We start from the raw sequence: 12901 nt of genomic DNA on the forward strand, positions 1-12901 counted from the left end.
ACACACACACACACACACACACACACACACACACACACACACACACACACACACACACACACACACAGAGAGAGAGAGAGAGAAAGTCAGGAATTACTAGAAGTGCCAGCTAGAAATTAAAATAGCTAAATACTATTTTTATAGAATAGAATAGAATGGCCCTTTATTGTCATTGTACATATACGATTCAATGTGTCTATAAAGCAGTCGATCAATGCAGCTTTCAACCTGCATAGTGAATGTCTTATGTGTAGTCGTCACTTGGAAGACTCTCAAGAGAGAGTCTTTATCAGTGGCGGGCAAGTCATCGGGGGTCAGCAGCAGTCAGGGCATCATTATCTGTGGAAATACAGCAGCCTGCATTTGCTGAATGTCTGCAGATAAACAGCAGCCAGAATATAATCACCTTTCACACACAGGTCTTCTCAGAAGTCACACGTCCTCACTGGGAATACAGACACAACCTGTGTGCACAAGTGTGTTAAACTGTAAGCAGCAAAAACAGAAGAGGTTCACTTTCTGCTGTAGAGTCAAACAATTAAAATTACTACATATCCATTATTTGTTTGAGTATGTGTTTATATGCCAGTCACCTGTTTTTAGGTATTTACACAATCATATTAAAAGTATGCAAGTTGCTTTTTCAAATCATGTATGCTTTCTTTTTTCAATTAACATGTCTATCCACATTAAACGTGCATAAAACGTCTCTGTACGTGTGCCCACACAGTTTGGACTTTGTGCCAAAGCGTGCTTAAATAGATAGCGGCCTTTCATCTGATAACAGCCAATGATCTGTTTACTTGTGAATGAAAAATAACTGAGTGTGCGCCATTTGTCTACAGGCTTAATTTTACTGCACTTTAAAGGCATTTGTATACACATTCAAAGGATGGATGGTAGTTCAGTAAACTTGGAAGATGTTTTCAGCATTATTTATCCCCTTTTTTTATTTATTTGCAGCTATTTGCAGTGACTGTTACTATCTAATTATCATGATTTTATTATTTTTTGTATCATTTTAAAACTACTCGTTCAGTTTTGATGTAGCAGCTGTTTAATCCTGTTATGGCTAGTGTATCATATTTGATACATTTTAACTCTACATCATTAGCATGATTTTGTTTCCCTGAAATACCTGATGTATACTGTCAGACACATGCAGTGCTACAAAAATGCCAAATGATACAAATTAAAACACATACGCAAATTTATATTAATTAATTAATTGTTTAATTTTTTTAATACAGTTCAATAAACCCTCAAGCTTGAATAACAATTACATTTCCTGGCAATTATTCCATGATTCAGGGTGTAGTTTTCCACCTTTTGGAGGCTCCCCCCCTCTTTCTTTTTTTGACATATTCTACTTACAAAATAAAAGTTTCCAGTGACAAACCAAAAATGTTTCTTTTGTGTTTCAGGCGTAAAAAGTTAACAACTATTGCTTTAATCCTCATCATCATTTGACTCCCTGTGAAGCCTTAAAAAAAATGTGTGTGTTGCTATTTGATCCCAACTTTTTCCTCTGTGAAATAAACATCTGTAAAAACATACTTTAAGAATTTTAAAAACACGAGTGTAAAATGATTGTTGGGCATATTCACGTCAGTGACCATGTCAGTGATAATGATTCATCAAATTTTAGCTTTTAATCGCAGCATAAGCGAAGGTTGTTTGGTCTTTCCTCATATATAAAAGGTGAGAGGACAGCCTGATGCTCAATGTTTTTTCAGGTTTTATTGCTCTGAATCCCACACAACAGGAAGACAGTGTGCTGAGGTCAGAGAGTAGAGTTTCTAAGGGTTTATAAATGACCGGTCTTAAAGGAACCAGTGAAGTAATTTACACGTACGCTCCACCTCCTAACGGTCGAAACCTACATGAAAACGAGAGATTTGAAGTTAGACTTGCAGCTGACAGAGATAGACAAGAGAGAGGAGGGAGAGATAGCAGGCAAGCAATGACGAAAAGGAGGCAGCTCTCTGTGGCCTGTTTGCACTGAGTGGACTGTAACTGGGATGAGAGGCCTGGTGAGCTGGAGTCTGACTTCCTGTTAGCTGAGGGTGAGGTGGGCATGTAAAAAAAAAAAAAAAAAAAAATACAGAAGTATCCAAAAGAAAAAAGAAACTTTCCTGTTCTTGTTACACCTGTTGCCATATCAGACTGCTTGATGGCTGTTACCCAGGCTGTGCTCCCTTCCTTCAGCTCCTTCTCCAACCTCTCTCACTCCACTGACAATATGAAAGTAAGTAGCATGTTCACTTCAAATATTTGATTTCTTTAGCGAAATATAGTGACTCACCTTTCATGTAGTGTGACCATTTAATATTTATGTGTCTGCTTTTACTACGAAAGTGACCGAATAATGCTCAAAATTAAACTGCTACAAAAATGACTTGTAAGTTTTTTATTTGTTCTAAAGGGCTCTAAAAATATACTGCATACAGTTTCAAGATGAACTTAAATGAAATTTTATTTACACTTGGTAGCTTTTTGTCAAATCTTGCTGTTGTTCCAATTGAGTTCACTTATTGTATTGTGCATTGTGTTGCTTTATATGAAAAAGCAATGAAATCACAATGTAAAGAAAGTCTGCAGGGAGCAAAACTGTTGGCTTAATAAATAATTTATTGAATATCTTTAACGATAGCTTTGGATTTGTATTAGAATAATACACGTGTGTGAGAGCCACCAGCATTTATTACCACAGTGGGCAGAAAGTAATGCATTTTTTTGTTATTTCTGGCAATCTGAAAAACAAAAATTACTATTACGTGAAAGAAACTAAACTAAACTAAATCAGTAATAAAGAAAAATTACCCAGCTTGTGATTTTCCTTAACTGCCCAGTGGCTTTGCAAAGTCTGAAAGTTTTACAATTGAATAACAGTCATTAATAATTCAAATTTGTAACAGAACCCGGGAGTGGAAATGTCCATAAAGATAGAAGTATGTTGAGAAGGAGGCTGTTCTTTTTATACAGAACTAAAAATAATATTGTTGTAGTTCAAAAATACTCTACACTTGAGGATATGCGGCTTTGCAGATCCACTGTGATCTACAAATTGTAATGTACATGTGATAACAAAAGTCTGTCTGTACATAGAAAAACTGAGACATATTATTGAAATTGCACATAGTTTTCTCAAACCATCTCACAGCGGTTATTACGCAACAGTTTTACTGGTCTGGTCCGTTTTAAATCAGATTAGGCGCTTTGTGGCCCTAAGCAAGAAGCTTGACTCACTGGTGCAAATGCTAGGAAAATCTACTCATTCTATGAAATTCAGCTGAATTTATTATGGGCTTATATTATTATTTGGTTATTCTGAGGTAGACAAAATAAGTAATCTAGTTTGTTTGTATATTTGGAAAATACCCTCTGTGAACATTTAAGGATGTTCTTGGTTTTCATAATCTTAAAATTCTCTCCAACAGGTGTGTAAGTCAGATGGGTCTCTCCCTTTAGACTCTCCAAGCACTAAACCGTCACCAAAGAGCTCTGAGCAACTGCAGGTCTCTCAACAAATGGCAGAGGAGCTCCTGGATGATGACAGCCAAGCATCTTGGGACATTGAGTTTCTGCTGTCAGAGTGGAGCAGCCCTTCCCCCGACCCCAGCCCCTCTCTCAACAACAGCAACCAACTGCTTCCGCAGTTTGACCCAAACACTGCATACCAAGATACGAGTGTGCTTAAGGACCCATCAGGACAGGAGAGTCTGCAGATGAACAGCGGCAGCCTCATGGCTGAGCTCATGTCCCCTGCTGAAACCACCACAGTCCAGCCAGAGCTGTACCAGCGTAGTTTTAATGACGATCAAACAGGTCGAATATTATTTTCTAATGTGCATAACATAAATCAGTTTGACTTCTCCCAAGGAGGAAGTGTTGAAAGACACAGCAGAGGAAGCCTCAGTAAGGTTGCATCATGGGACTTCAACCCCTACTATCACCACCACCAACAGCAGCAGCAGCAGCAGCCTACCATGGTGGCCATCCCTGAAAACAGGTTCATCCGACCTCAGCCTGTGACCCCTGACCCTCGACACTACCGCTACTTGCCCCACTTTAACCACACTGCCAGCCTTTACTGTGACTACAACCACAGCCAGGGGCATTTGCCCCTGCACCAGCAGCCTCTGCTGGTTGGACAACAGGTGCCCCCTAGTGGGTTGGAAGGGAAGCGTGGCAGAAGAGCTACGGGGAAAAAGAGACCTGCCATCCACAGCTGTGAATACCCCGGCTGCAGCAAGACCTACACCAAGAGCTCGCACCTCAAGGCTCACCTCCGCACCCACACAGGTAACCAACAACAGAAACAACTGTGATCTTAACTCATGGTTTAAGTGATGCTTTTTTTAAACTGCTATCTGCTTTATTATCTTTTATCAGGTGAAAAGCCTTACCACTGTTCATGGGAGGGCTGCAGCTGGAAATTTGCCCGCTCGGATGAGCTGACACGTCACTACCGCAAGCACACGGGTCAGAAACCGTACCAGTGTATGCTCTGCCAGAGAGCCTTCTCTCGCTCAGACCACCTGGCTCTGCACATGAAGAGACACAACTAACGCTCTCGCATATACACAAATCTACACCTCTGCCATTATAAGACATTTTAATTAAAAAGTAGACAAATTTTGTCTGAATGTAGGACCTCAAAATTCATCTGGTGTAGATGTTTTTGGTATACTTACAAAACAAATGAGATAGGTCTAACTCAAAATCTAATTGAAAACCCTTCAGCTTCAGAAATGATTGATATCCGTCACTTAAAGAGTGACCATTAGTAATTGCTGAAGCACCGGTAATGAGAGGAGTACTCCACAGAAAAAAGATGGAGCAGGGGACTTGCTGCAGGCATTGTAGCAAGTTTATCTCCTTTGTCTCTCTCTATTACACATATTTTAATTTTGAGAACCTTCAATGGTGTTTCCCTGTTCTTGAAGGGCACCACGTCTATGTTTTTATTATAAAACTCTGCTGTAGTAGCATTGTATGAGTCACAGTTCAAAACAAAACTTCACCTTATATTAAATCTTGGTGCAATGCCTCATGTTATCCCTGGTCTCAAAGAAGCCAGCTTTACCGTGACTGGCTGCTCGTCATAACTAGAACATCTGAACAGCACATGTGTGGGGCTTTTGTGCTAAGATGACAGTTTTAGAGATATCTACCTCTGTGACATCATACAAAAGAACTTGTAGAAACTGAGAGTCTGACGCCTGAACATTTAGCTGATAGGATTACTCACACATACACTGACCTCAATATGTGAAACCTTAGCCTTATTTAACATGAGCATCCACCATTGTTGACAGACAATATTAGATAGACAGATAATATTGGGTACCCTTTAACCATCACATCTACATATCTGAGCACAACAGTTACCTTAAATCAAAGACTTAGTCCTAACTTAACCTGGCAGCATGTCAACCAGAAGAAGACAACCTTTGTAAAATAAGCATGTCTAAAGCTATAAGAGCCGCTTTTACAAACACTGTACACACTGTGGGTTTACAGACAGTGGACTTAAACACTAACAAAAGACCTAAAAGTGTTTGTAACATTGGTTACAAGATGATACACAACAGTGTATCCAGAACTCATAGCTTACGAACAAAGCCATGAGTGCTTATTAGCCATGCTTAATTATGTCAGCACTGAGATGATATAGTCATCTCAAATTCTGTTCCCCTTACAGGCAAAGCAAGATTAGTACTGATATTTGGCAGATTTTGGCCAAGTGCAAATATCAATGTTTCCTTTTTTAAAAAAATAAATAAATTCCCCCTTTTTGTGCAAGGGAAAGAAAGAATACTGCACTGCAGTATGATTTTGTATCCTTACAAAGTATCTTATAACTAAAAATCTATTACACTGGGTTCTATACAGGACCACAAAACTGATGTGACACAACAGTTAAACATCATGCAGTCAGAAAGAGAAACACTGACCCATGAGCTGGTGTGTCCAAAATGGTAATAGAAATATGACTTAAATTATATGGAAAGCAAGCTAATATTGGTTTATTTTTTAAAACATATTTTTATTTAAAAATAAGCATTTGCTAAAGCTGTAAATAATCAGCATTTTTCTGAGCTCTCTATTGTCATTAAAAATAAGCAACATATTTATTGTTATACTCTTTTACAACAGCAGAAGATACTATATTATTTGTAAAATATTTTTATTTCAAAAGAGCGTTGTTAGCATTGTTATGTTAAGAATTTTTAATATTGTTTTAATTCCAACAATAAAGACTTTTAATTCTGTAAAACTGTTGGTCAGTTGAGCCTGATTTAAAAAATAATAATAAAAAAGATAATCACAAAACCATAAAGCTGGGACTTCAAAATTATTAAGAAATACTTAATAAAGAAAAAGCAATGTTTTTTTTTCTTTTAATGGTTTTGTGTTAGTTACTTTACTACTCTTTTTGCACAACAGGCCACGATTTATGTCCTTGTCAGTACTGCAAAACAGCATTTTTCAGTCATTCAGTACGTCAAACTGGACCCTCCAGTGGGTCGATTCTGGTCCGTGGGCTGAATGTTTTACACCCCTGCCCTTAAATATTGTTTGCTTTACAGCAAGATTAGAAAGAATTGTCCATTTCAAGTCATTTGGGGTTTTCAAAGAGAGTAAAAACACATTTTCCATTTTCCAAGAGTGAGAAAGCACTATGGTTGATATCAGCATTTGACCTCTAGATGTCAGTGTTCTGTTATCACATCGGTCCTCCAGGCTGCAGGCAGGTATCAGCAGGCTGTAGGCGGCTGTGTCTGCTGTGTTTCTAATCTGGGTAAGGGTGAGGTAAGGATGGGGATCTGCTTATGTAACACGGTGCACTGATTCATCCTGATTATGTCAGATGATGGAGTTCATCATCACATTAAGAAGCTTCCTCTCCCTCCACCTAACAAATATATACAATGTTGTGTACCGCATACCCTCAGGGAAGGCAAACAGACTCACAACCTCACACACTTACCAGAATCTACAACACATGCTTAAGCATACACATTCAGCAATGAATCTGCACTGCTTTGTAAACAAAGTTAGAAAAACCACTGCTGACCTAATGTGATCCACAACAAAGCATTAATATTGACAGTATTTTTAGTTGCATAAAAGATCACAGAGATTCTGAGGCTTTGGTAAAACCTCGAAAAACAAAAACAAACCAAAAAACAGAGAGGGTTTGGTGGATGAACATATTTTAAAATGAGAGATATTCATTTTAAAATCAATTATTGTAATAGCAAGTTTCCACTTTGTAAATGGGTTTAACTTCCAGAGCATGATACTGAAGTGATGTAATTTTGTACAAAAGCCTGTTTGTAACTTTTTATAAACTTACATGGAAATACTAAGTCCTTCGACAGACTCAATAAAATCCACGAAATTCTTCTTTAATAATATGGAAGTCTGACGTACAGTTAATTTAACCCTCATGTTCTGGATTTTCTGGTATGTGAACAGGAACAGTTATATCTTTACCTCTCATGAGACCAGTTATGCAATCATACAAATATTTTGCAGGACGACAAGGAGCCCAACCAAGGCAACGGTTAGTTTTAGAGTTTGATCTGTACTAGAGATTAAGACTGAGCTGCTGCAGCTAGGTCCACTTTGATGTGCTATCATGGCTAAGACTGGCTTCTTAATCCTGCTAATCGGGGACAACATAATGAATGTTGAGCAGAGATGTTAACTAGCTAGTACATGCATCAACACATAAGTGCCTTAATCAGAGCCTGAAATAGCTACATGAAGTTAATAGTAAATGATGCCTTTTAATCTAAGTGCTACAAAGTCCTTAAAAGGGACCTAATATGCTCATTTCCAGCTCCATAATTATATTCTTGGACTCTATTAGGGTAGCTTTGCATGACCAACAGTTCAAAATAAACCTTATTTACCTTGTGCTTGGTCTTGGTGCAGTCCTCCCAGTTTATCACGGTCTACCATAACCTGTTTTGCTCTTGTTTTTTCTGATTGGGTGCCTTCCAAAAAACAGAAGGCTTGAACAGCAGGTCGGCGGGGCTTCTGTGCACACAGCCAGAGCTGTGTTCTTGAGATGAGCATTTTGGAGACTACTGTACACTTAATGCATTATTTGAAATTTTGGTCAGAATGAGGTCAGAAATGAAATGAGCAGAGCCAATGAGAACTACAGAAGCGAAGTGATAAGAATTTAGTGATTCCGATTCTACTGTCAATTCCAGTATCGATTCCTTATTGATTCTCTTATCGATTCTCATTAGCTCCTCTTTGACAGTGACCACCATTGCTAAGCAGTACATCAAAGACATTACATTCATGCAAATTAATGACAATTAATGACACGTTATGGGTCAAATGTTTGTTCATGTTGGAGGTATTTCCCCTCTTTATTGTGATCACCGTTGGGGTAATTACTCAAAAAAAAAGGTAATATATTGTACAGATCATTTTTCTTAAATGTTCGTTTTCTTAAAGATACTTTACATAATTACTCCAAGCAGTAAGGAATTCATTATGCTACTCGTTTCATTACTTTCATGTTACTCTGTAAAATAGCTGAAATTCAGTGTCTCATAATTACCATTTAACACTACAGTCCCTCACACCAATATAAATCTCTATCCTGATAAGGACACACACATCATCTTTCTCTAAGTATTTAGGTTGGAACACAAAGCCAACAGCACAAAGCCAAAATGAAAACCTGCCAAAGTGATACTACTTAAGAAACATGACCAGGTAGAAATAGAGGCTGCAGCCTGACTGCTCATCTGTTTGTTACCTGTTGAAGTTCAAAGTCTGGCTCCTGTGCCGGGGCTGTGCTGGGTTCTTGGCTAGCTTTGTGTTAGCATGCTGTCTGTGTAGACCAGGCTTGGCCAACTCCAGGCCTCGAGGGCTGGTGTCCTGCAAGTTTTAGATCTCACCCTGGGTCTATGCACCTGAATCAAATGATTAGTTCATTACCAGGCCTCTGGAGAACTCCAAGACATGTTGAGGAGGTAATATAGCCATTTAAATCAGCTGTGATGGATCAAGGACACATCTAAAACCTGCAGGACACCGGCCCTCGAGGCCTGGAGGTTTGGACACCACTGGTGTAGATGCTTGCAACGGGCTGAAGTTATGTTAGCACAGGGGTGCCCAATCCCAGTCCTCGAGAGCTACTGTCCTGCAGCTTTTAGATGCATCCCTACTCCAACACAGCTGAATCAAATGGTTTGATTGCCTCTTCAGCATGCCATCAAGTTTGGCAAATGCCTGATAACAAGCCATTCATTTGATTCAGGTGTGTCGGAACAAGGATCCATCTAAAAGCTGCAGGACGGTAGCTCTCGAGGACTGGGATTGGGCACCCCTGTGTTAGCAGCATAATGCAACTGTTGTGCTTGATGTACTGGATGCAGTTTGCCCTTTACTCATCATTTTGTGCAGTAAAAATAAAAGTAACGTTCATAAACACTATTTACCTCCTCAGACACACAAACTGAAATCAGCTCAAAGAACCACAAGTGCAACTGAAACTGGAAAGCAGGATCATAGACAAGCATACTAACAGTTCCAAGGAACTGGACTACTGGAAACCGATTCTAGATTCCTATCCCTGAAGAAATCCAATGAGATACATACACTTAAATATTTTAATAAGTAGTGCTGAAAGTTCTAAAATGTGTTTTAACTTTCTTACCGGCAGGGTGATACGTACTCCATCAGCCTTTTATGAGTGAGGGTTAAAAAGGATTTGTAAGACAGCACTCACTGGATTGAGACTGAAAGGGTCTGAACCAAGTAGGAGCCCCTGTTAAAAATGAACACCTTCAAGCTCAACTGAAATTTGCAGCTGCCCACATGGACAACAAATAAGACAAATGTTGAACCATGTGTCCACAAAGACATTAGGTATGTTTCAGAAAAGTAAAGGTTAAGCTTTCAAACCTAAAAATGCTGCACCAACTAACAAGCTTGGTGGTGGCATCATCATGCTCTGGAGCTATTTTACTGCCAGTTGTGCTGGTTCATTGCACAAAGTGGATGAAATAATAAAAGAGGAGATCTACCTCCAAATTCTTCAACTTTACCTCAAATCAACAGCTAGAAAGTTAAACTTGGATGCAGTTGGATTTTCTAACAGGACAATAATCCTAAACACACATCAAAACTGTCATAACCAATGAGGCAGGCTGGACTCAAAATGCAAGCTAATATGAAGCTTGTGGAATGGCCTTGCCTCCATCCAGATCTGCACCAAGAAACAAACCAATTTAAGTGAACTCTAGAAATTTCGCCATGAGACAGGTCAAATACCCAACCAGAATCATGCCACAAGCTTGCAGACAGCAACCAAAAAGAGTCTGGCCATGGTGCAGCTTGCTAAGGGACACTTAACCAAGTATTCGAAGGAATGTATATGCATAAATTCAAACTTTTGCACCCTTTAAGTTGTGAAAGAACAATTAAATAATTCAAAGCCCCAAATTACCATCTCATCCATGCCCATGATGAGTGCATCTAAACTAGTGACCACAGCTGTATTAACATATAAAATATGACCAATATTAAAAAGGCCTTGACCGTATGTCATTACATAATCAAGGGCTCATACACTTACTCACACACTGCCATGCAAATTGCAAGGTGCAACGTAAGGTGTTCTGCCATTGGAATCAAACCACCAACCCTGTCATAAGATGGAAAACCTGCTTTATCAACCGAGCCACACTGCCCTCAAGCAATCATGATAATTTTAGAGCTAATAATAATCTGTTCTTCACTCATACAAAAGATGTTCCACATCATCAGATAAATCACAAATATGTTAGTGATGGTCATGAGGCTCCATCTGCAGTCTATTTTAGTGCAGTGTTCAAGGGTAAGTGATTTGGGATTTAGAGGTGACATGAGGATAGAGGCTCTGGCCTGTAGTGCCCTAAAAGAACAAACAAACTCTGAAACAAATCTGCTTTCTACTTCCATGTTCTACTTCCTCCTTTCATGGTTACATAATGTTATAGCTTTAGAGAGGGTGAGTTAACCCCTTGATTGGAGTGATCTTATCTCTGAGCATGACAAGAGTGTACTAAACAAAGACATTATTATAATGCATGTGACCAGGCCAAGGCTTAAACACCATGTGGCATAAACAATGACGGTAATGTAATGTTTTTCAGTGCATTTGATTTCTTTTAGCTTATTCCACCACATTTTTTTTCTAAATCCCCAATGCAAGGTCATTAATGGAAAAGACTCATTAAATAATTTGATTTGATTGTTTTATATAAAGAAGGATATTTTCTTCCTCCCCACCACCCACATGAACCACAGAAAACAATTTGAATGCTGCAGTGGAAGAAAGGTTTACTGAGGACAGAAGCATAATTAAATCCTCCTCTTTCTTGTTGTTTCCCCCCCTAACAAGATACGTCATTTCAGTCACTTATTTAATCAAATTAAGGAGAGGGAGAAGGAAACAGGGATACTTTCCAGATAAGCAAGCTCACATCTGGAAGTACCGAAAGTTATATTTTAATAAGCATCAAAATGTAACTTTAGAAGTCAAACCAAAAAAACAAATACTTTCTCTATACCTGTTTTACTTGATTTCCCTCTCACATCTAAATATTGTATACTTCATTAATTGCATTTAATATATTTAATTAAGCTTTTTTCATAGTTTACATCCTTTTATATTGCTTTAAATATTGGGCAGCTTTTAAGGATTTTGAGTCTTAATGTATTAAGACTCAAAATTATAAACCCCTTAGACAGCTGCTCTAGACTCTATTGCACAGATTCTCAGATTAAGCTTCCTTGAAAATGTGTGGTCAGAAGTCAAGAAAAATTGGGACATTTTCAGACACTTAAACACTAAATTGCAACTGAATTGCAGTGTTGGAAAGGTAAAACACATCATCTGAATAGTAATGCTGTGTGAACTCTGCAGATCAACCGTAATGCTACTATTTTGCATTTATTTATTTAAACAGTGGAGCCCTTCACATCACTAAAATAAACATGTGGAAACACTCTCACATGCAATATACACACAGTATATTATAGAATTAATATTTTAGGATATCTGCTTCTCCAATGAGCCTTTTATAAATGGATTTTCTCTGCATTATTAAACCCCGCTATTTCTGGCCTCTACAACATCTGTATTTTTTATGAAACAAATGTAGCATAAGTTTGGACTGGTAACTGTCCATATGGTATATAATATAAGGATTTCTAAATGATGATAAAATAGTCCCACTCAGTGTGTTTGTTCTCTCGCTCATCGAATTCAGTTTGATTATTTTAAGCCAGTATGAATGTGTGGAATTATTTACTCTTTGTCTGCAGTTACACAACCTCACATAATGAGAATCTTGGCCTGTTGTCCGAGAGCGGGATCAGGATTAGAGCGCTGAAAGCCGCTGCAGCACTGAGACTGTTGAGAGGGACTGCGAGTCCAAATGAATCAAAGGAAAAGCTGGGAGAGGGAAGAGGGAGAAAGACGGAGCGGGGGTGGGGGTTATCCGCCTGATTTGAACTTGAGCATACACACACAGAGTCAAACAAGGCCACAGAACACTCTGTGCACCGGCAGTCAATTACTTTGTACCTTTGTTTTTCAAAGAGCTAATGAGGCTTTGCGTACACATGAATGCATATGCAACAGGGAGGCTTCGCTGACATAATGAACCGCCCATTTTTAAATTTTGATACATGCATTTCATATGGCAACTCGATAAAACCAGGAGACTCATAATTACAATAAAAATGGCCGCAGATGATGATCCTCTTTTAGTCTTTAGACTTTTCATTGACCTGTTACAGTTATTTCCAACTCCAGTGTAGCTTTGCATGATTCCCTGGTTTCTGGTCAAACAACAACAAGTTTTGAAACTTA

General features: G+C 38.6%; 1 protein-coding gene across 1 annotated transcript; it reads left to right on the forward strand.

Moving 5' to 3' along the window:
* Positions 1-1848: 1848 nt before the first annotated feature.
* Positions 1849-6283, forward strand: klf1 (Kruppel like factor 1 (erythroid)). Its single transcript, XM_063476820.1, has 3 exons — positions 1849-2248; positions 3441-4305; positions 4396-6283. The coding sequence occupies exons 1-3, from the start codon at positions 2174-2176 to the stop codon at positions 4569-4571; spliced, it is 1116 nt and encodes a 371-aa protein (XP_063332890.1). The 5' UTR covers positions 1849-2173; the 3' UTR covers positions 4572-6283.
* The last annotated feature ends 6618 nt before the right edge of the window (positions 6284-12901 follow it).

The sequence above is a fragment of the Pelmatolapia mariae genome, linkage group LG6 (genome assembly GCF_036321145.2).
Source record: "Pelmatolapia mariae isolate MD_Pm_ZW linkage group LG6, Pm_UMD_F_2, whole genome shotgun sequence".
Classification (NCBI taxonomy): domain Eukaryota; kingdom Metazoa; phylum Chordata; class Actinopteri; order Cichliformes; family Cichlidae; genus Pelmatolapia; species Pelmatolapia mariae.

What these genes read in the sequence shown, in the direction of transcription:
- klf1 (XM_063476820.1), top strand. Translation starts at nt 2,174, where the DNA reads ATGGCTGTTACCCAGGCTGTGCTCCCTTCCTTCAGCTCCTTCTCCAAC. An exon ending in ACTCCACTGACAATATGAAA is followed by an intron (nt 2,249 to 3,440) that starts GTAAGTAGCATG and finishes TCTCTCCAACAG; the next exon opens with GTGTGTAAGTCAGATGGGTC. An exon ending in TCACCTCCGCACCCACACAG is followed by an intron (nt 4,306 to 4,395) that starts GTAACCAACAAC and finishes ATCTTTTATCAG; the next exon opens with GTGAAAAGCCTTACCACTGT.